Source organism: Ochotona curzoniae, unplaced genomic scaffold (genome assembly GCF_017591425.1).
Source record: "Ochotona curzoniae isolate NIBS_2020 unplaced genomic scaffold, NIBS_Ocur_1.0 contig_2723, whole genome shotgun sequence".
Taxonomy (NCBI): Eukaryota; Metazoa; Chordata; class Mammalia; order Lagomorpha; family Ochotonidae; genus Ochotona; species Ochotona curzoniae.
Window position 1 is genome coordinate 25,158,195 of NW_024465573.1, and position 22,733 is coordinate 25,180,927.

Below are 22,733 nucleotides of genomic sequence, written 5' to 3' on the forward strand. Positions count from 1 at the left end.
CAAGACAGGAAATGCCTTCTCATGGAAGAAAAAGTACAAAGATGAGCCGAGCCATAAAGGGAAAATTCATCAAGCCCTGCCAAGGGGCTTCTTGGAGGAAGAAGCCAGGACAGATGGGAGGGGGGTGAGAGCAGGTGAGCCCCTGAGAGGGACCGCCTGGTACCATGGAGACAGCAGGGAATGCTCAGGGTTCAGTGGCAGCTCCCCCAGCCCAGGCTGTGAGATTCTGCCCCAACCCCTTCCCCAACTCCAGCCACAAGGACCTCCTGTCTAAAACCTCAGGGGCAGATGACCTCTCAAATCCTCTTGGTCTGGGCCATCTATGCCAATAATTTACATACCAACCAAGATCATCTGTCGCCAGCACGTCATGATTTCTGAGTCACAAAAATAAGCCTGTGTGACTATGATGGTGTCCTGCTTGTCTATAGCAATTTCATTTTGACCTTTCAGAGGCAACCTCCCTTTGCAAACTTCTAAACCACCTGTCCTAAACCTGAGCTGGCAAGAGCCAGTAGCACTGGTTTGCCCACCTGAAGGAGAGACGGCAAGGTTCCCAGAGACTGAGGACTTTCGATCCCGCGCACACTGAGCAGGTTGGCCACCCAGTAGTGAATGAGGGATAAAAGGAAAGTTTGAGGTGGTTTGGGGCAGAAGTGATCGCGAGAGTACTTCCCTGTGCCTTTGCATCTTGTGGGAAGAAGGGGTTTCTTCTGTGCAAGGCAGTTTTCATAAAAGCTGCCAGTCCCTCCCTGGGGGTCCCAGAGAAGAAGTGAAGGTCAGACTTCACCCTCCACATCAACGCATCAACCCCAGTCAAGACAACAGTTGCCAGGAAAGCAGCTTAACTCCTTGACTGGCACTGAGACTGTGAGGGATTTTCCCTTTTTCTTTAAAAAAAAAAAAAAAAAAAAACACACACACACACACACACACAGAAAAGACCCAGTGGAAACAAAAATGACGAGTTGCTAGCAGGCAGCGGGTTCTGCACGGCCCCAGGAGACAGCACACAGCTCATTTGCTTACATTTGCAGCTGACGCCTGCCACTTCGCTATAGGCACCCCGGGGCAGAGTTTTCTAGCGTGCGTGGTTGATCAGATAGTGACCAGTCTGGCAAGTTACAGTCACAGCCATGAACTATCCCATGACCCTGGACGTGGACCTCCTGAACTACAACCTGGAGGATGTGGTGAGTAGGGACAAGCAGCTCCCTGGGGCTTTTGGAATTCTGGGTGTCCTTGACCCTAGCGTCTAAGCGAAAGGGGGTCCAGCTCTCTGGTCCCCCTCCTGCTGCTGGAGATTTGTCCAATCTGGACAAACCCTTGGGTTCCTCCTGTCTTGTGAGCCAGAGGAGACAGAAAGGAGAGCTGTGGCTCTCCACAGCCATATTGCAGAGGGAGTTGGAACACATGGACTCAAGGTCCCCCCATCGGCCAACTTGCCTTGCTGGGTGACCAGGAATGGGCCACTTTGCCCCTCCTTTCTTCAGGACAGGCTCCTGTCTTTAACTCTTGGGTTTGGAACAGGCACTGGTTGGGCAAGGGCATTGGAGTTTTTCTTAATGTCAGGGCCACCCTGCCAGCTTCGCTAATGGATCAATTGACAGGCATTGTTGCTCTCTTGCCCTATGACTATACACTTGCAATGTTGGAGGGAGGAGATGGAGACTTGCTCTCTGCCCTGGTCAGGTCCAGAAGAAACAAAGTACCCCCGCCCTGGAAACTCCACGGCAATGACTGTGTGCTGAAGGGAGACCAGATGGTAGCAGTGAGAGGCCTGGAGAGGAGCAGGGGACTGGTGTTGGGGTGCCAGAAAGCTCTGGATTCATCCTGGGAGTGACTACAGCCCTGTGTAGCCTCCTTCAAAGGCCTGACATATCTAGAGATGAGGTGTGCATGGAAGGGTTTCTTGGGTGGGCTGGAGAAATGGTCCCCAGCCCTACTTGGTGGCACAGCTGAGTTCCTCCAGTGAAGCAAAATGGTTCGGTTGATTTGGCTGTCACTGGGCTTCTGAAGTGTGTGTGGGGAGCAGTTCAACTACAGCACCCCAGGGCGTCCGGGCGCAGGCAGCAGAGGTTTCTTGGAAGTTTTCTCTTGCCCTTGGCCTGAGGATTAGGATATCTGAGTTATATTCTGGGCTAGCTCAAAAGGGACCCAAACTAGAAAGGTCTCCTAACCCTAAACTTGCCCTAAAACACCTGCCCAAACCCTCCAGCTGCCTCCCGCCATGGCCTTTGAAATTTACCTCACCAACCATGTTTCTAAACTTGACCCAAAGAAGCCTGCCTCTCTCATTTGCCCAAACCCAAGGCTGGGAAATGTGGAGGGTACAACAAGGGGTAGAAGATGGAAGGAAAGGATCAGGACCTCCAGACCTAGTCCCTGATGAAAAATCCCAGACTGCTGTGTAATGGTGAAACTTGGTGCAAAATGAAAACAAGGACTCCTTATTGAAGACTAATAGATATTATTGAGATGGCAAGAGCAGGACAATCAACCAAGTCCAGGGCCTTGTAGGTGTAGTCCTCACATAACTGCACAGATGCCCTACCTCTGAAAGCTGCCCCGAGGCCAGTCACAGGCTCTGGGCAATGCCCTCCAGGCACACTAACAGCCCACTGCCTGGCCAAGGTAGCATGCTCCTAGCCTGGGCCCCCCAGTCCTAGCCACACCTGCTTGGGTTACTGGCTGTCTTCCTGTGCCCTCGACTTTGAACTGACCACGGGCTCTGACCCAGTTGGATATCTTAGTAACCACCTGGGGACCTGGCTGTCCCTGGCTTCTGAGAAACCTCAAAAGTTTCCCCTAACTGCACGCCTCATTCCACTGCATGACCTGCTAGAGGTAGGTGGGGGCAGGGTGACAGCAAGCCATGTTCCAGGTCAGAAAGAAAACTTGCATTGCAAGGAGAAAGACTGGCTTGCTTCAAGCCACACCTCAAGAGGAGCGAGCGGTCCTCGGTCAGGCACCCAAGCCTGTCCAGACTCTCTCATCCTCTCCCTAACCCAGGCTCTGTAGAGTAATATCGGCAGACTCCCCCAGCACCCTGGGAGAAAAAGAGCAGGCAGGAGCTTTCTGATGAGGTGTTCTGACATGCGCCCATTCCCTGAAGTTAATGTACCTTCTACTTCTTGGCTTCCCACTCCCCTCCCAGCCCTCATTCAAACCAGATCTCAGCCCGCTTTTTCAGAACTCTGGCTTTCTGCAGTCCAACACTAGGTTCAGCACTGGAGGCTCTAGTCTGGAAGCCAAGTGTTGGCCTTCCTGTGAGCCCTTCTTTTCTCCTCCATCTGTTTAGAACATCCACTTTCTGAAGGTGGGTGGCCAGTGTTCCTGGATGGAGAAGAAAAGCTGGGCGGCCGAGAACTGGAGAACGCATGAGCATAGTCACTGGGGCAGCCTACCGGGAAAGCAGAAGCCCCTGGCTACAGGAACTATGATGGGAGACCGTCCCATCGGATTGGGACACCTATCAAGATGGTTAGGAGATTCCACCCTACACACACACCCAACCGAAGCAGAAGCTGCTAGAGAGCGAGGCGAGATGGCCCCAACCTGGCTTCCCCTGACCCCTCCCCAGTGACAATCACCATCAATCATGAGTGACTGGAGCATCACAGACCAGGAAGCCTGTCCACGTGCACTGTCTTGTTTTACCCAGGAGGGGTGAAGAAGAGGAACCAAAACCTGCTCAGGCTGTTTCTGGGCTTTTACCCTGGAGAGGGGAGGATCCCCCAGCCTAGCTAGGTCAAAAGTCCCAGAGCAGGGTGAGTTTTCAGCCAACAGTTAAGACATCACTGGAGGGGCAAGTGTTGTGGCATAGTGGGTAAAGTTACTTCTTGGGATGTCAGCTATCAGAGTAGCCTCAGCTACTCTGCTTCCGATGCAGCTTCCTGTTAATACACCTGGCAGGCAGCCAGTGATGACCCAAGTGGTTGGCTCTCTGCCACTCACATGAGAGATCTTGAGTTCCTGGTTCCTGGCTGTGGGCATTTGAGGAGCTGAACCAGCAGATGGAAGATCTCTCCACTTCTCTGCCTTTAAGTAGATGAAAACAAATACATGTTTGTTTGTTTTTTGGAAGAAAAACTTGGGACACCTGCATCCCATCTCAGAATACTTAGGTTCAAGGCTCTACTTCCAGTTCCAGCTTTCTGCCAATGCCTCTCGTGGGAGACAGAACTTGGGTCCCTGCAGTGTGGATGGGAGACCCCAAGGCAGTTCCTGGCCTCTGGCCTTGGCCTGGCCCAAAATGTTGCAGACGTTTGAGGAGTGAAGCAACAAATGAAAGATCTCTCTCTTTCTCCATCTGCCTTGCCCTAGCTTTCTGCCCTTCAAATAAATGTGGGTGTTTTTTTTTTTCCCCCCTTAAGTTTGAGAAGAGACACAGAGACACAGAGGGCCCAACTTGGGTGTGGCTGGAGTGTCACAGATCCAGGGCAGACCTGAGGCTGGTTGGGGACCAAGTCTGAGTTGTTCAGACACACAGGACCTGATCTTCCTTGGGGTACAGACTGGACCTGGACCCAGCTCTCTGCCAGGTTGGCCTTAAAAGCCACTGTGTATTTGGAAGAGAGAATTTGTGACACAAGAATGAGTATACTTAGGGGAATGATGGCATGAAATATTCCAAACCAGTACCACTCCAGGCGATTGTTAGAGCTACACATCCTCCTGGACCATGGGCTGTGTCACTCCACCCCTAAAGTTCACATAGGTGTTGGTGTATGAGTGGGGACCCCTTTAAACCCAAGGACTGGGTGCAGAGTAGAGGCAGCTGAGAGATCCCTCCATGACCACACTCAGAGCAGGACCATGCTCTCGATGGGTTAAGATGGAAGAGAGGTCTGACAGGCATTCTCTTTGGGAAGAGTGCAGGGGAAGGGGGTGGGAAAAGGCAGTAAGATGACAAATGGCAGGCCAGAGTCTCCAGTAGCCTATGGGGAGCATCAGTCTTCTGAAGGAAGAATGAGCTAAGAGGTCCAGACCTACATCTGCACGCTGACCTGGTCTCGGTTCCCCCAGCCCCCTGTACTCCTCAAGCCACTGACAGCTGGAATGCAAGCAGCCCTGGCTGGCTCCATGCTCCACTCCAAGATGGGAACACCCACGCAGGGACATAAAAGGAGATGGAATCTGCTGCTCCCCATGGCCAGAGTAAGGACCGATCTGCAGCCAGAATGACTCAGACCTCAGTACTGGGGCCATGCACTCAGCAGGCAGCTCTGCTTACCCGGCCCCAACCCTCAGGCTGGGAAGCAAGGCCAGGCAGGCAGGGCTGAAGATCAGTCTAGAGAAGGGAAGGCTTCCAGGAGCTGAGGTGCAAAGAACCAGTTCAACTGCTGGCAGGGCACAGCAGAAACGGGGAGCTGGGAGCAAGGAGTACCCAGAGCAGGGACCAGTCTCTTTCTTCATAGAGGAGGAATCTCCTGCCACACCCTCAGACTCAAGCACCGCCTCCCTCCCAAGAACCTCATCCATCCCAATGTGGGGCTCTTCTGTTTGCTAGGAAGTTTGCCGAGCCTTGGACGGAAACCCCACCTCCTCTGGCCCCAGACTGCTCACCCCATGGTCCAGCCCCACCCTCCTGCCTCTGAGGAGGAGTAAAGGGTGGGGGGGGGGAGACTCTTGCCAGCCCTTGAAGGCATCATTCACGGGCTCCTTCCCAGGGCAGAAACTTCCAAACCCTCAGCAAAGCAGCCACCCTTGCCAGGACCACCCAATCAGGTTGCTGTCCAGCCACCCACTTGCAGGTTTCTGTCCACCCAGAGTAAGATACCAGCAGCTCTCCCACAGTCACACCACCCCTGCTGACTCATCTGAAGCTTGCAGTCACTAGAGTGACAAGTCATTTTCCCAACGAACCGTCATTTGCAGGCCTTGCCCACGTTGGCCCTGAATGGCTGCTGTCCACCACCTGAGGCCAGGCTTTGCACTTCACCCATACAATTCCGTCTGCCTAGTGAGGGGCCCTATGCTTCTGGCTTATGGAGAAATCACAGTGTCTAAGAGTGTCCTCCTAAGCTGGGGAGGAGGGGGGTCCAAGATAGACCTGGAAGATTGCTCGGGGTTCAGCCATACCTGCCAATGGAGAATCCGTTAACCAAAAAAAGCAGCCTCGTTATTTGGAGGCTAGGTGAGACCTGGAGGCCTCACCTGTCAGGAAGAGACACAGTGCAGGGACAGGGAAGAGTGGCACTGGTGGCTCCCCCTGCAGGCCAAGCCCTCTGTATCTCTCCAGCCCTCCCCCACCCCAAACCCTAGGCCCAGTTCTGTCTGCTGCTCCTGCCCTGCCCACACACACTGATTTTCCTTCTGTCTGTTTAAAACAAACATTTAATTATTTTTGTTTTGCATAAAAGATGGGAAGACAGAGATCTTCCACCTGCTGGTTCACTTCCCAAATGCCCACAATGCCAGGTCTGAATCAGGCCCTAAGTCAGGGGCCTGAAATTCCTCTGCCACATGTGTGGCAAGCCAAAAGCTCTTATGTGGGCCATCTGCAGCCACCTCCCAGGATTACAGTAGCAGGAAGCTGGACTAGAGAGCAGAACCAGAGTTGGAACCAGGCAATCACAGGACAACAGCTTCCCTTCCACCCTATCCCACCCCAAGCTTCTTAAGCAACTACATCTTATAACAGGTTTCTAACTGAATTGCTGGCTCGGTGTTCAGCTTCCACTCAGCTTTGCAGCTGACATCCTGGGCCTGGGGGCAGGTTGTTGTCTCCCAGGCATCTACCTGTGCCCAGGCCACACAGTGGGGCCCCTCTGGGCACACGTCTGTGTCTATACGGGGTGTGTGCTGCTGTCAGAGCATGTGTGCCCCAGGGCCCTGGTTGTCTGCAGCTTTGTATATTCCCAAGACCAAGTGAGCCACAGCCCAGCCACTGGTGGCACTGCAGGGGACTCAAAAGCCAGGATTCCAGATTCCTCAACTTCCCACTGGGCCAGAGCCAACCTTGAATACCATGGTGTGGGGAAGAAGAGGGTGCCAGAAGCCCTGCGTGTGAGAGGCGGCTTTAACATGTGCCACTCCCAGCGGCCGTTTGACGCAGCGGCCGTTTGACACCTCCTACTGCAAGATACTGCCAACTCCCAGCACCCCCAAACCAGATTTTTCCTCTCCCTTCCCTGCCTTGCCTCATCTACCAGAGCACTTTGCCAACCAAACAGCTCTTGGCAAGGAACAAGAGACCCCTCCCCATCCATCCTCTAAACCCTGGCTCTCAGGAGGCAAGTGGCCCTAAGGACAAGTCTCACTGCCTTGATTTATTTTTAAAGACTTTTAAAAACTCATTTGAAAGGTAGAGTTACAGGGCATGATGGCTCAGTAGATAAATTGCCTTTCAAGTACCGGGAATCTTATATAGGCGATGGTTCTAATCCCAGCTGCTCCACTTCCTATCCAGCTCCCTGCTTGTGGCCTAGGAAAGCAGTAGAGGATGGCCCGAAACCTTGGGACCCTGCACCCACATGGGAGACCCATAAGATGTTCCTGGTTCCTGGCTTCAGGTTGGCGCAGCTCCAGTCATTGCGGCACTTGGGGAGTGAGTCAGCTGATGGAAGATCTTTCTGTCTGTCTCTCCTTCTCTCTGCACATCTGATCTGCCTTTCCAGTAAAGATAAAGAAATATTAAAAAAAAAAAAAGAGAGAGAGAGAGAGAGAGGTATGTAGAAAGAAGGAGAAACAGAGAGAAATATCTTATATCTGCTGGCTTACTCCCCAAATGGCTGCAACAGCCAAATATGGACCAGTAATTCTGTGTCTTCCCATGGGTGCAGAGGCCCAAGCAGTTGGGCTGTACTCTGCTGTTCTTCCAGGCATATCAGCAGGTAACTTGATCAGAAGCAGAGCAGCCAGGCTTCAAACTGGTACCCGAATGAGACGTTAGCATTGCAGGAAACAGCTTTACCCACACTGCAGCTCCCACTGCCTTGATTTTTTTTCTTTTAAACAAGCAACTAAATAAAAGGGTCTCATAAAAGGGCCAGAGAGAGGACCCGGTGCAGTAGCCTAGTGGCTAGAGTTCATGACTTGCATGTGCTAGGATCCCATATGGCTGCTGGTTCTGATCCTGGCGGGCCTGCTTCCCATCCAGCTCCCAGTTTATGACCTGGGAAAGCAGTAGAGGATGGCCCAAAGCCATGTGGGAGACCCAGAAGAGTCTCCTGGTTCCTGACTTTGGATTGGCTCAGCTCCGGCCATTGCAGTCACTTGGGGAGTGAATCAACGGACAGAGGATCTTCCTCTCTGTCTCTCCTTCTTTCTGTATGTCTGACTTTCCAACAATAAATAAATTAATTTTTTAAAAGTGGGGGCCAGATAGGGCTGGCTGCACCTAAGCCTTCCCTATCCTCCACTCTCTCCCTGCCCTCATCTCTAGCAACAGTAGGGCAGCTAAGATCCAGCCACTGCCAAGACAGGTGGAAGTCCAGCTCTACAGGCTGTCCCAAGGCCTGCTCTCTCCTCCCCCTGCCTGAATTCCTTTGTTTTGGGTAGAAATTACCCATCTCACCACATGTCCTCTTGAACTCCTATTGGAGTCAAGCATGAGTCAAACGCTTGTACTCAGTGATAACATCAGAAAAAAGCTCTCATCAAGCATAGAGAACATGAGATAGGCTCCAGGCTGGCCAAGGTGTTGGGGGCAGGAGGGAGCCTGGTTTGTGTAGAAGCACCTGCTTCTCATCCTGGAATATCACAGATCCCGGGCCTCCTCTGGGAAGCTGCTCTCAGTGCAACTCAGCACACCTGTGCTGTGTCTCTGTGGCATCAGGAAGCACTCAGCATCCTACAGGGAACGCAGGTGGCCTAGCACAAGAAGCACACCATCCAGAGAGAGCACGGGTGTCCCAGCCCTGGGCGCCGTAGCGCATGTACTCACTGCATGAATGGAAGGCACCAGAGAGGAAGTAGGAAGAGGGGTTAAGCCGAATCTGGAAGGAAGCGTAGGAAATCAGATGGGCAGACATGAGATGAAAGACCTGCCAGATAAAAAGAAGTTACCCTCAAAGTATAGGGTCGGGAATGTGTCAAGGTGTGGGCAAGCTGGGAAAGATATACCTGGAGCATCGGCCTGGACGTCAGAGGACTCTACCCAGAGGACTCTACCTTATAGGGGTATTGAGGCTTCACTAGGGAGTTTAGATGTCACTCCCAGAGGCCCTCTAGAAAAAGCCATACACAGGGTTTTGACCACACAGGCAAAAAAAAAAAAAAGTGGGGAGCTCCAGCTTAAAGGCAAGGAGGGCGGCCTGCAATGCACACCCCAAGGCATGTGGTTCCAGGGAAAGCCTGGGGGGCATGCACGGTCACAGTGCTGTTCAGAGACACCCCCTGGCATCCCTGTGGTTCTAAAGTTCAGCAGCATCTTGCCCCAAGAGGACCCACTGGCAAACCCCTCCAGACATGGCATTGAATTCTATTGTGTGAAGCCGCTCTGACCCCAATTTCCACTCATGAACCATATCAAGAAAATGTATTTTTAATACTTATAATCAGCTTTGCTGTTAAATGTGAAACTGAAAAGAGGAAAAAAAAAAAAAAGAAAGAAAGAAAGGAAAACCACTGCTGTGCTCACGGGTGATAAGGTGTCAAGACAGATGATGGATTTTGTGGACTGGAATCTCATCCTGTGCAGAGGTGGACAATGAGGGCTTGGGAGGAGTCGCTGAGATGAGATCACATGGAGAGACTGCAGGCTCGGGCCTCAGGGTGAAGATAAGCTGGATAGATAACACGGCAGAGGGATGCTGGTGGGGTTCTGTGGCTGCACTATAATGCCTCCCACCTCCTTCTCATGGATCCACCCGCCCAGAGACAGAAGACAGGATCCAGGAGGGAGAAGGGGTCTGTGGCGCTCTTGGGAGGAGGTGTGAACTGCAGTTGCCCCAGGGTAGCAAGAAAGTCCTGTGGCAGCCAGCGCAATTATCCCCTGCTCACAGGCAACCCTTGCCCTCGGGAATCAGGAGCAGAATGAGACCACCTGGAGCCCAGGGGCCAGGCAGGATCCTCATCTACCGAATTGTCCTCTTGATCCCAGCGGAAGTGAAGTGTCACGGGAGGGGGTGGGAAGCACAGAGCCGGGAGGTGAGGGAGAGCAGGTGCAGAGGACAGCTGTGAGTGAAAGGTATGAAAACAGGCACCATGTCTTCCTTTGCGGTTAGCCGGGTAAACAACCTGAGCCGGAGCGTGATGAGGTGGGAGGCGTGTTGGGGAGAGAGGAGGAGGATGGGGAGGAGGGAACTTCCGCCCACCGCGCCTGGCAGGCACACCCCCTTCACTTGGAGCAGTGGCCTCCCTCTGTCCCCTAGATGGCGGGGAGGAGTGGTGGGGAGGGGAAGCGGTCTCCTATAGTTCCTGCTTATGAGCTTATTTGCTGGGAGTGGGAAGTCACAGAGGCTTGCCCATGCTGCCCTTGCAGCTCTGCTGGATGACACAAGTATTGACTCTGAACTGGACAGACAGCGAGCCAAACCAGCCTGGTCCTCAGCAAGACACACTGGTTAAGTTAGCATCCCTGGAGTTAGTGCAGACTATACCAGGTGGGAGGCTCTTTCCACAAGTTCAGTGGTCATGGAGACCAAAAAAACAGGGACCAATCAGAAAGAAGCCAGCTGGCCACATCAGCCCCAACCTGGCCCACACCTCTGCCCCCACCCTGCCTGGGGAACAGGGGGTTTGAATGCCTACTGTTCAGGACCAGAAAATCTGGCTTCTTGTCCTGGCCAATCTAGTCCCCACATTGCATTCCTGATGCCAGCCCCTAAGTGTGCAGGCTTCTGTCCCCATTCACAAAGTCATTTGTAAGTGCACAGCCTTTTAGAGGCCGGAAACACATACCATCCCAGGAGGATATAGACCTTTCTACACATGAAAAGGTGAGGTTGGCCATGGCAAATTAATCAGCAGACTCTTGGCACCCGGGTTAGGACGCTGCTTGGAACACCCTTTCCTGTATGTACTACAGAGCCCGGGGTTTGATTCCCAACTCTGCTATTAACCCCAATACCCTGATTAGGCATCCCTGGGAAGGAAAACCTGATGGCTTGAGTAGCTGGGTCCCTGCCACCCCCTGGGAGAACCAGCTTGGATCTGGACAAGTCCTTGGCTGTTGCTGACATTTGGGGAATGGCAGCCATGTCTCTGTCCCTGCCTCTCTAATCATAACACAAAAAAACTTTTAAGGAGAGATAAAGGCCAAGCTGCTGCTTGTGATGCTGGCATTCCATGTGAGTGCCAATTTCCGTCCTAGCTGCTCCACTTTCAATCCAGCTCCCAACTAACGTGCCTGAGGAAGCAGCAGACGATCGGCTATGTGCTTGGTTCAAAATAGCCTGGATTGACAGGGAATTGTGGGTTCCCCCTCGCAGGTGGAAAACTGGGTATTCAGTTCTCACCCTCCGTCCCCTTGTCTCTGCAGTACAAGGAATTCCTCAACTACAATGACAGCACAGAGCCCACACCCACGGAAAATCACTTCTGCTCCACCGCCGAGGGACCCCTCCTCGCCTCCTTCAAGGCCGTGTTCATGCCCGTGGCCTACAGTCTCATCTTCCTGCTGGGGATGATAGGCAACATCTTGGTGCTGGTGATCCTGGAGAGGCACCGGCAGACCCGCAGCTCCACCGAGACCTTCCTGTTCCACTTGGCCGTGGCTGACCTCCTGCTGGTCTTCATCCTGCCCTTCGCAGTAGCCGAGGGATCCGTGGGCTGGGTCCTGGGCACATTCCTCTGTAAAACAGTGATCGCCCTGCATAAGATCAACTTCTACTGCAGTAGCCTGCTCCTGGCCTGCATCGCTGTTGACCGCTACCTGGCCATCGTCCACGCCGTGCATGCCTACCGCCACCGCCGTCTCCTCTCCATCCACATCACCTGTGCCACCATCTGGCTGGCAGGCCTCCTCTTTGCCTTGCCGGAAATTCTTTTTGCCAAGGTCAGCCGGCCCCATCACAATGGCTCCCTGCCACGCTGTACCTTCTCCCAGGAGAACCAAGCTGAAACCAATGCCTGGTTCATCTCCCGCTTCCTCTACCATGTTGGGGGCTTCCTGCTGCCCATGCTGGTAATGGGCTGGTGCTATGTGGGCGTGGTGCACCGGTTATGCCAGGCCCAGCGGCGCCCCCAGCGGCAGAAGGCAGTCAGGGTGGCCATCCTGGTGACCAGCATTTTCTTCCTCTGTTGGCTGCCCTACCATGTCGTCATCTTCCTGGACACCCTGGCCAGGCTGAAGGCTGTGAGCAACAGCTGCGAGCTCAATGGCGCCCTCCCAATGGCCATTGCCATGTGTGAGTTCCTGGGCCTGGCTCACTGCTGCCTCAACCCCATGCTATACACGTTTGCCGGCGTCAAGTTCCGCAATGACCTGTCACGACTGCTCACCAAACTGGGCTGTGCTGGCCCCGCCTCCCTGTGCCAGCTCTTCCCCAGCTGGCGCAAGAGTAGCCTCTCAGAGTCAGAGAATGCCACCTCGCTTACCACCTTCTAGGCCCTGGCATGCAACCCTCCCTTTGTTTCTGCTTTCCCTGGGAATTATTTTGGGGTAGCAGGAATCCCTTCCACCAGGAGCCCAGGGCTCACCTTTCTGGTTGAACAAATCCTTCTTTCTAGAACATTTCCCAGAGCTCTTCTTGCAGCCCTGGCATGAGGCTGGTGCCCTGGGAGGTGGAGGGCAGGAAGCAAAGACTGTCTGCACCCCCTCCTACCTGAGCTGGAGGACTTTGCCCATTTTTTTCCACACCACCTCCCCTGTCCCCAGCCATCCCTAGCTCCAGGAACAACTGATCAATCCCCAGTCCCACAAGGAGCCACCTGTCATCTTCGGGACTACAAATCTGCACAGCTACTCACCTGTCCTACCCCACCTGGTCCAATGAAGTCAGCAGAAGCCAAGCATCAGAGGCTGGGCAGAAGTGAAGGCTGCAGAAAGGCCAGCTGGCAACTAAGTGTGGCCCTAGCACATCATCATGGTTGCAGTGCCTTCCACGCAGATATTCTGCCAGGGCCCCACCCTGCAGCAGCATCCCAGGCACAGTAATTCGGGCAATTGCCCTGGTTCAAGCACAAACAGCACTAGGTCAGCCTTTGGTCTTGAGTCCTGAGAGGTCTTTAGACTGCGGAAAGCCTCCAGGTGCCCACAGCCATCAACCAGTGTCCCCAGGAAGAGCTAAGGGCCAGCTGGGAACGGAGCCCAAGAAATGGCAGGAAAGAGTTCTTCTCCAGCCCCCAGCTGTCTTCTGAGACCAGGGTCCAGGGATTCTGAGTGCTATGGTTGGGCAGGGGAAGAGGACATAGGGAGGCAGGACCCAGACCCCTGGGAGTCCTAGGCAGTAATGGGGAAGGATTCAGAAAAGGAAATCCCAGCCACCAGAGTGGGGACTCGGCTGAGAGGCAGGAGAGAGATGGAAAACCCCTGAGATGAAAGACAAATGGACAGAGAAGGGCCTTCTCCAGCCCCCGCAGATCACCTGCAGCCCTGCGGTGTAAGAAACAGACCTGGGCAGGGAAGTCCCCGGACCCCAGGAAGCCCAGCCCTTGGGGGACAGCACTCAGATGGAACCAGAGGAAGCTACTCCGCGCTTGGGGGCACTCCAGGCTCAGGGTGGCGGTGCAGGAGGGGCCCTTTGTGCCCCCCCACTCCCGACATGCTGGTAGCCTGTGGCTATGGATGGAGGTTCAGAGCTCCTACTGAAGGCCCACTAATTTCCACCAGGTGAATTCTAAACTTTGACCAGGGTGCCAGACCTTCAGCACACAACACTGAAAAAGCCCAGGGGTCCCTCCCCACCCTTGTCTATCCTCCCAGCATCTGAAAGGAAGCTGGATCTCAAAGGAACCACACAAGGAAGGACAAGACAAGAGGTTGCTGGATTTTAAGTTTTCTTTTTAATAAAAAGGCACCTATAAAACAGGTCAATACAGTACAGGCAGCACAGAGACCCCCAGAACAAGCCTAAAAATCGTTTCAAAATAAAAACCAAGAAGATGTCTTCACATATTGTATTTATATATTTATATTTATATATATATATTTATATAATGGTACAAAATGGCTGGGGGTATGGCCATGGATGAAGGGAAGAAGGCTGGCCTGTGGTGTTCACCTTGGGAAGCTAGCGGCACGGGAGGGAGAACCGAGGGGACCAGGGCAGGCTCTGGGGCCCTTGACGGTCTGTGCTCTCTCTCCTCGGGGTAGGAAACAAGAGTTAGACACTTTGGGCAGTCTTAGGACAGAAGTGGAGACTCCCAGCATGGGGCCCAGGCCATAGCAGGGCTCCCCAACCCAGAGGCTCCAGCCACGGCCCCTGAGAGGTGCTGGGGTTTTTGAGACCCGGTTGATGGTGGACTAAATTGGACAGCACCAGACTGGGAGGAGTGGGGGAAAATTCCCTTTGTAATCACAGCTGCCGGGAAGGCTGGGGCGGGGCCCTGGGAGGAGCTACCCTGTCTAGAAGGGCTCTTCGCCCCGGAGCAGGTGGGGAGCAGGGCACCAGAGGCCACGGCCCCCACCCGACCCCTTCTGCCTCATAGGGCAGGACAGGAAGTGAAAATGATTTTGAAATCCTGGAGCCCAGAGCATATGGCTTCTGCTCCAACCAGAGGCAGGCTGAGGTTGGGGTGAACGCTTGCTTCTCCAGGGGAGAGCAGGAGGCTGAGGGGGGAGCATTGGCTGCACCTGTCAGTGCTGGGCGGGCAGAGAAGAGGAGACAGAATGGAGACAGCCCCTGCGCCCCTCCCCTCTGCCAACACTCCCCATTCCTCCCCCCGGGAGGGGGATGGGGGAGGGCAGCCTATTGACTCAGCGGAGCCCAGCTCTTTCCTTCTTTGGTAAGGAATGGCAGGTTCTGGAGAGTCAGGGTCCGGGATGGGGTGGGGCAGGGCGTGGCACCTGGACTGGGGTACTATGGCCATAGGCTCCCCATGGAACCATCCCCTCCATGGCTCTACTCAGCTTTTGCCTCCTTCTCTTTCCTACATCCCTGCCTGAGGATGAAGGGCTTCAAGTTCTGGCCAAGATGTAGCAGCGGGGGCAATGACCTTCACAATGAGAATCCAGGGCCCCACATCGCAGGTGTGGGCAGACAGCTGTGCAGGTGCACATCTGTTCTCCCTGAATCACTCAGTCACCACTGGGGGGTCTTGGCCCTGCTGGGGGGCTCACCAGGTGGAAGCCTTGGTGGTCTGGCCTCAGGGTGGGTGTGGAGCATCTATGTCATTTCACCGTTCCAGGAGGGGACAAGAATGGACTCTCTTGTGGACAACAGCAACCAGGGGATGGGTGTGTAGGACTGTGTCCCCCTGGGTCCTGGGAGATGGAGGGGCAAATATCTGAAGAGGGTGGGGGGAAGGTTTCTTTTATCCTCTTTTTGTGTGACTTCTATCAAAACACAGAAATACAGCACACACACAAACCGGCACAAAAGCCCAGCGCTCTATTTACAGCTGCGGCTGGCACCTGTCCACCTGGCCAGCTGCCTGCAGGGAGGGGTGAAAGAGGAGGGGTGAGACAGTCAGCAGGCGGTGGGTGTGGAGAGGAGCAGTGGGCGGGGGGGGATGCTGAGGCAGGAAAAGACAGAAGGAGGAGGATGGCATAGTAGGGCAGGATAAACCAAGACAGGAGACAGCAGGAAGACAGACCCCCCCCACTCCCTTAAGGATCCAAAGTTTAGCAGAATGAGGGGAAGGGGGAAGACAGGCTTGCAGATTAAGAGGAAAAATAGACTCTATAGGGGTTGGGGAGAGGTGAAGGGGCAGTCCTGGTGGCTGAAATGGAACCGACACAGACCCAAACCCCCCCCAACCCAGCTCAGCCACTTCTGCTTCAACTGCCAGTACATCTGGTTGCCACAAATGCCACTCCCCCACAAGCCCCCTCCCACACTCTCCATCCTACCCCTGGACCCCGGCCATCCCAACATGGGAAGGGAAGAGACTTTTTTCAGATTGGCCTATTGGAAGCCCCAGCTCCGCCTCCTCACCCCACTCCACCCACGCCCCTCGGGGAACGCTAGAAGGGCAGGTTGGCCATGCCGCCCGGCGCCGGGAGGTAGCCCATCTGGCTGTCCAACGAGACACTGCGCTGCCGCAGGGGGTGGGAGGATACCATGAGGTTCTGCTGGGGTGGGGGGCCCATGAGGGAGCCCTGTGGGGAGAGCATGTGGGGGGGCTGGCTGTAGACCTCACCTCCCACACCCCGTTGCTTCATCAGCATGAAATTCTGCTGGGCCATGAGGCCTTGTGGTGGGGACATGACCCCCTGGTGCAGGCCATGGGGCACCATGCCCTGCTGCGGAGGCACTGCTGTCCTGCCCAGCAGGGACATCTGTCCGGGGTGGCACATGGACATGTTGAGCCCCCGCTGGACACCCTGCTGGCCTGGAAGGTTGGGGGGCCGAGAAGGGGTCTGCTCCGCCATCATGTTCTGCAGGTTCATGAGATGCAGATTCGGGGGCTGAGCCTTGGGGGGCTGGTTCTCGCTCTTGGGAAAGTACTGTAGGGTGCTGCTTGGCTTCTCAGAGGGGATGATCCTCGACAAGTCGAATTCAGGGATCCCCGTCGGGGTGGGCCGGATCACCTCACTCAGCTCGGGGTCGTTCAGCACCGACGCCACCCCTGGGAGTACGCCTGGCGGGTAGGCATCGCCCACACGCCCAGCCATGCCTTTGCCCATCAGGTGTTGTTGGGAGGGCATGGGGCCCGGAGGCTGGCTGGGCAGGTCCTCTGGGGGCAGGGGCATGCCTGAAGGGTAGTGCTGCTGCAGGCCAGGCCCCCCGCCCCCACCCCCAGTGGGTGCCATGGCACCATGGGGCTGCTGTAGCCGTGGGGGAAAGGGCATCATCTGGGAGGAGCTGGGCACAGGGCCGCAGGGGGCGTTCAAGGAGTCTGGGCCTCCCGGGGCCATCATCATTGAGTTTTGAGGGGGCCCTGTTGTCCCTTGAGCATTGGGGTGCAGTGGAATGTTTGAGCCCAGGGGTGTAGGGGAGGGCAACATGGTAGGTGGGGGCTCATGGGTCAGGGGCTGCTGGCCTGGCAGGTTCATGGCCATGGGACTCTGGGCTGCGGCCGAGTTCAGGTGCATCTGATTGGGCTGGTTATTGCTGATTCCTGTGGGCACAAAAGGACAAGAGTCACAGCTGTGTTCATCCAGTGGAAGGTGGCAGAACTCAGTGGTGCCCATGCCCAGCTGGTGGTGCCAAGCGGACAGCCATCACCATTACCTTCCCTGCAGAGTTCTAAGCTAGATGCCAGGAGCCTGCAATTGTGGTCACATCTGCCCCTGACATGCTGCAGCGTGGTTCCCTAGCTGGCTACAGTAGGTGCAGCCAGCACCCCAGGACCTCATCACCCCCTTCCACCTCTCCCACCCAGAAGCTCCAGGGAAGCACAGAAACACCAGCACAGCCATATGACTGCACATCAGCCATGCCCCTTGCCCGTCCTCACACCTGGCCCAGAGCCCTGTGGTGGTGGTGGCGGGGGCAGCAGGGGCCGATCGGGTAGCAGCTCGTCGTCAGAGGTGGCGATGGTCTTGATGGCGTTGTGGTAGAGCGGGGTGGAGCTGGGCATGGCGTATTTGGACATCTGGGACATCATCAGCGACAGGGGGTTCTGGGAAGGTGTGGGGTCTGGGGAGGAAGTGAATGGCAGGCTGGGGTTCATGAGGCTGTTGGGAGGAGGGTTGGCAGGAGGCGCAGAGGAGCTGTTTCGGGGGCCGCTAGGTGGGAGAGCACCTGCAGGAAGCAAGGAGATGGGAAGAGAATTGAGGGGGAGGGTTGTGACTAGGAAGTGAAAGATGAGCTGGGCCATGTGGCATAAAGGAAGAGCTTAGCTCCCCACCTCCCTCTGACTCCCCCACGCACACTCAAGTCCCAGCGAGTGCCACAGCCCACCCTCTCCCCAAGCTTGCAGCTCCAGAGCCCTGAGCAGACAGATCCCAAGTCCCAAGCATGGCTCCTCCAAGGGCTTGCCGAGTCACACCAGTGTTCTTGCCTGTTGCCCCACTCACCCTGCTCCATGTTGCCCAAGGGTGTAGAAGAGTTCATGTTGAGAGGCGGCTGCTTGTTCTGGGAGACACCAGGGCTGGGCATGGCCGTCTTCGGCGAGGCAACCCAGCCCGGAGAAGGCACCGCCATGGAGGGAGACTTGAGCCTGCTGGGTGAGCCGGTGGGTGAACGGACACTAAGGGAGGAGCTGAGGACCTGTGGCGACTTGAGGGGTCCTGATGGATTGGCGGAAGGCAAGGGCACCATCTGCGAGGGTGTCTGGGGTGACTTGAGGTTGGCGGAGGGTGAGGTGACAAGGGGCGAGTGCACCTGGCTAAGGGTAGGCGACTTCAGGTGTCCCATGCCCGGCGAGCCCATCTGATTAATACTGATGGTGAGGTCTGAAGGCCGCCTGCCCAGCCCCCGGCTTGGGGCAGAATGCACAGGCCCAGGGGGAGGGTTGGACGCTGGGGGCAAGGGCATGTGGCTGAGCCGGGTGGTACCCACATTGCTCATGGGCATGGAGCTCTGGTCAGGGCTAAACATGTCTTGGGTGTTACCCATGTCCTGGGGCATGGCTTGGTAGGGCCCCTGGCCTCCTGAGAAGCCCTGCTGACCCTGGTTGGGGAACTGGGAAGGCATAAGCATCTTTTGCGGCCCGCCCATCATACCACCACTGTTCTGGGCCCGGACCCGGGCCATCTCCTCAGGACTGAGGCCCTGGGGTCCCATCATGTCCCCAGGACCCCGCATCTTCTGAGACATCAGCATCTGCTGCTGTGGGGTCATCTGTACATTCAGGTTCATGTTCATGTTCATATTCACATTCATATTCATGTTGAGGTTGCCTGGCCCCATTGGGGGGTCCACCTCCCTCAGCCCAGACTGTCCCATGGGAGGGCTCAGGAGGCCACGACCCCCGCCAAACTCCATGCCCATGGGAGCGCCTGCCAGGCTCTCGCTGCCAGCCATCTGTCCAGGAAACATGGTGGGGTCCATCTGCCGGTGCGCCTGCATCATCCGCTCCATCTCCATGCTCTGCCCCATGCCACTGCCTGCCATGCCCAAGGGCCGCTGCATGCCCATCGACCTCTTCTCCAGTAGCTGGTGTCGCAGCAGCTCCTCCCGGACTCGAGGAGCCATGAACCGCTCTGCCTCCCCCTGCCCACTTGGGTAGGGCACTGTGTTCTGGGCAAAGTTATTGGCCCCCCCCATAGGGGGCAAGTCTTCGGTCCAACCCATGCCCGGCCTCACCGGCCTCTGCATGGCATTCATGGGCACCTCCATGGGCATACTCTGCATGCCCCCAAACCCAGGTACTCGCTGCATCTGGTTGCCTGGGAAACGGGGACCCGGAAAGGGAGGTCCCCCTCGGAGCTGCATGGGATCCTGGACATCCATAGGCCCCCGCAGCTGGGCGCCCATTCCAGGTGGCCACTGATCGCCGGGTTTGCTGTGGTAGGGGGGTGGGGGCCCCCTAACCATCATGCCTCCCATGCCCATCATGTCCTGCAAGGGGCGGCCCCCATGCAGCCCGATCTGCTCCTCCTTCCGCCGCTTCTCTTCATAGTATTCTTCCTGCAGCTTGCGCCAGGCCACCTGCTCTGGGGTCAGGCTGTCCTGGCCCAGCCTCTGCATCATCATGTTCATCTGCTGCCCCATGTCCCCACTCGGGGGGTGTCCGGCCACTTCATGCTCCAGCGGGGGGCCACCGAGGCTCTGTGTCTGGGAGATCATGGACTGCAGGGGCTCCTCGTACTTCTTCAGCCCGCTGGGGGCGGCTGCCGGGGGCTGCTGGGGGGCAGGTGGTTGTGCAGGGGGTCCACCCTCCCCAGCTCCTCCCGGCGGCCCCTTGAGGAAGGGCTCAGTCTCCCCACTGCGGAGCAGCAGTCGCTCAATGTCCCGTAGTGTCTGCAGGGAGCGCTCCCGGTGCTCCAGCTGCTCTTTGGACAAGCCCTCAGAGCCCAGCAGGCCGCGCTGCCCGTTGCCCGCAGGGGCTACCTCCCCAAGCAGGGCAGGCCCCGGGGCAGCACTGCTGGGGTCTCCTCCTGGAGGCAAAGAGCTGTTGCTGGTGGCAGCCGTCGGGGTGTTAGGGTGGGTGCCCCCGGTCCCACCGCCTGTGCTGGCAGCTCCCACTGAGTTGGGGGCCAGGTCCTGGCCGGTGTCTTCAGGGGGTCCCTCAGAGGGCAGGGCAGGAGGGGCGCTGCCTGGGGCTGGGGGCGGTGGTGGTGGTGGTGGCAGTGGAGGCGGCTGAGACTGCGGGGTACCTGATGATGGCGTGCTCAGGGGGAGCGGCTCTGGGGTGGGTGGCACTTTGGGAGCCTGCAGGAGGGCAAAGGCAGAGTGTGAGATAGCTGAGGTGGAAGGGACATGCAGGCCAGCCGGGACACACACTCACCTGGTCAAGCTTGGCCCGGGGCACGTTCTGCTGGTGGTAGGCGAGGATAGAGTCAGCCCGGCCCTGCAATACTGCCTCGGCAGCCCTGCACCAGGGGTTTGGGGTTGGGCACAGATAGCTCAGCGGTGAGCTGGACGAAGCCCCCCAACCCCCTTCAAGCACACTCACAGAGGGCCCCAGGCTGAGGGGAGGAAGGAGGAGACAGGACACATGTGGCATCCCCGGTACTCACGTGTTAGCCAGGTGGGTGGTGAAGACGTATACGAACTGAGATGGTGGCTTGCCAGGAACACCCCCGCCTCCACCCCCGGGCACATCAGACCGGAGGCCTGGTGGAGGGCCATGTGGGGGCCCCGGGGCACTGCTCTCGCTCAGGGGCAGCTGAGCAGTTGGGCCAGGACCCAGCTGCGGGGCCGCCATGGCTGGGTCTGCTACATTACAGTCTGCAAGGGGAGAGAAGACAAGAAAAGAGGGTGGGTGGGAAGCCCAGATGTAGCAGGCAGCCCCCCTAACCGAACCCAGGTGGGCTGTGAGTCTCACTGCTTCTGCCAAGGCTACTTCTTGTAGCCATCATCTGAGGTCCTCCCCAGTCTGGTCTCCACACTCACCAGCCCTGAGCCAGTGGTGAGGGGGTGGGGGAGACACGCAGCCCTCAGCAACAGGCTCCCACCTGCCAGTGGGCATTGGGTAGGGACCATATAACTAACATGTTCCCAGGCACAACATGTCGGAAGGGCAGAGGTCCTGGCAGCCACCAAGTAACTCAGGCCAGGTGGCATGGCTGGGGAGTGCAAAGCCAGGGCAAGACCACCAAAACGCTGCTCATGCTCTGCTCTACCCAGCTTGCTGTACACACACACACACACACACACACACACACACACACACACACTGCCTAGTGATATAGGCGGGGGAGAAGGCAAAGTGGAGGCACAGAGCAGTGACTAACCCCTTGCTGACTGTGTCATCTTATAAACAAGACACGCTATCTCTCTACAAGTCAGTTTCTTTTCACTAAAAAAAAAAAAAAAAAAAAATCAAATTGAAAAGCAGCACAATAGAAAATAGAGGGGAAAAGCGAATGAGAGAATCTTCTACCTGCTGGTTCACTCTCCAAATGCCAGCCAACAATGGTCTCCCACAAGGGCCTGGGCCACCCTCAGCTGCTTCCCCAGGGACATCTGGATGGGAAACTGGATGGGAGCTGGATGGGAGCAGCCGGGGGGGGGGGGGGGGGGCGCGCGAAGCCAGGTACTCAGATAAGAAATGTTGCTGCACCCCAACCCCTCCCCTAAGCCTCAATCTCTTCATCTAGAAAATGAAAACACAAACCCCTACCTGCACAGGAAGGCAGGACAAAGAAATAGGTTCAATAAATTCAGAACTGTGGCACAGTTAAAAAGCCCATATGAGGAAGGAATCACCACAATGGCTCAACTGCCTAATCGTCTACTTTCAAGTGCCAGCATCCCCATATGGGTGCCGGTTCATGTCCCAGTTGCTCCACTTCCCATTCAGCTCTCAGCTTGTGTCCTGGGAAAAGCAACAGAGGATGACCCAAGTTCTAGGGACCCTGCACCCATGTGGGAGACCCAGAAGAAACTCCTGGCTCCTGGTTTCAGTTCGGCTCAGCTCTGGCCATTGCCGTCATTTGGAGAATGAACCAGCAGCTGGAAAATCTTTTCTTTGTCTCTCCTTTTTTCTCTGAAAATCTGCCTCTTCAATGAAAACAAATAAATCCTAGCCAAAAAAAAATTTTGGATGGGGCTAGCACAGTGGCCTGCAGGCTAATTCTGTGCCTAAAGCGCTGACATCACATACCCAAGTGACAGATCTGGAAAAAGCATCTGCCTCCTGGCTTCAGATCAGCTCAGTTCTGGCCATTGCGGCCATTTGGGTAATGACCCAGTAGATCGAAAACACTTTCTCTCTCTCTCCTCTCTCTCCCTCTCTGTAAATCTGCCTCTCAGATAAAAACAAATAAATCTTTTCAAAAATCAATTTGGAGGAGTTATGAAACGCTAAGTGGAAGAATCCAACAGGCTTTCCTCTGCTGCCACAGGGATCAGCGTAGCAGCCCACGTAACCTCTGACAGCAAGTGGCAGACTGCCTCTGCCCCAGCACCTACCACCAAGGGTGGCCTGCAATGCACGTCCCAGGCACGCTCCCTCTGGGTTCAAGTTTGACATCATCCACCTGGGGACAGAGTCTCAAACCCTCAGCTAAGGGCTCGTCCCCAAAAGCTACCTCCATTTCAGACGCCAACTGCGAGCCACACACTGTTTCACTTACGCTTCTGACTGACTGATGTAGAGGAACTTGAAGAAGTTTGTGGAAAGCAGCA

General features: G+C 56.0%; 2 protein-coding genes across 2 annotated transcripts in view; one reads left to right on the top strand and one right to left on the bottom strand.

Moving 5' to 3' along the window:
- Positions 1-987: 987 nt before the first annotated feature.
- CXCR5 (C-X-C motif chemokine receptor 5) lies at positions 988-14,001 on the top strand. Its single transcript, XM_040977077.1, has 2 exons — positions 988-1,193; positions 11,429-14,001. Exons 1-2 carry the CDS (start codon positions 1,137-1,139, stop codon positions 12,494-12,496), a joined length of 1,125 nt encoding a protein of 374 aa, XP_040833011.1. The 5' UTR covers positions 988-1,136; the 3' UTR covers positions 12,497-14,001.
- Positions 14,002-14,081: 80 nt separating this feature from the next.
- BCL9L (BCL9 like) overlaps positions 14,082-22,733 on the bottom strand; it is a 33,558-nt gene continuing 24,906 nt past the window's right edge. Inside the window, exons 6-10 of the mRNA XM_040977075.1 lie at positions 20,621-20,831; positions 20,389-20,473; positions 18,014-20,312; positions 17,454-17,738; positions 14,082-17,112 (exon numbers count right to left, since the gene is read on the bottom strand). Coding sequence (XP_040833009.1) covers positions 16,016-17,112; positions 17,454-17,738; positions 18,014-20,312; positions 20,389-20,473; positions 20,621-20,831 — 3,977 coding nt within the window. The 3' untranslated portion in view covers positions 14,082-16,015. The remainder of the gene's footprint in view (positions 17,113-17,453; positions 17,739-18,013; positions 20,313-20,388; positions 20,474-20,620; positions 20,832-22,733) is intronic.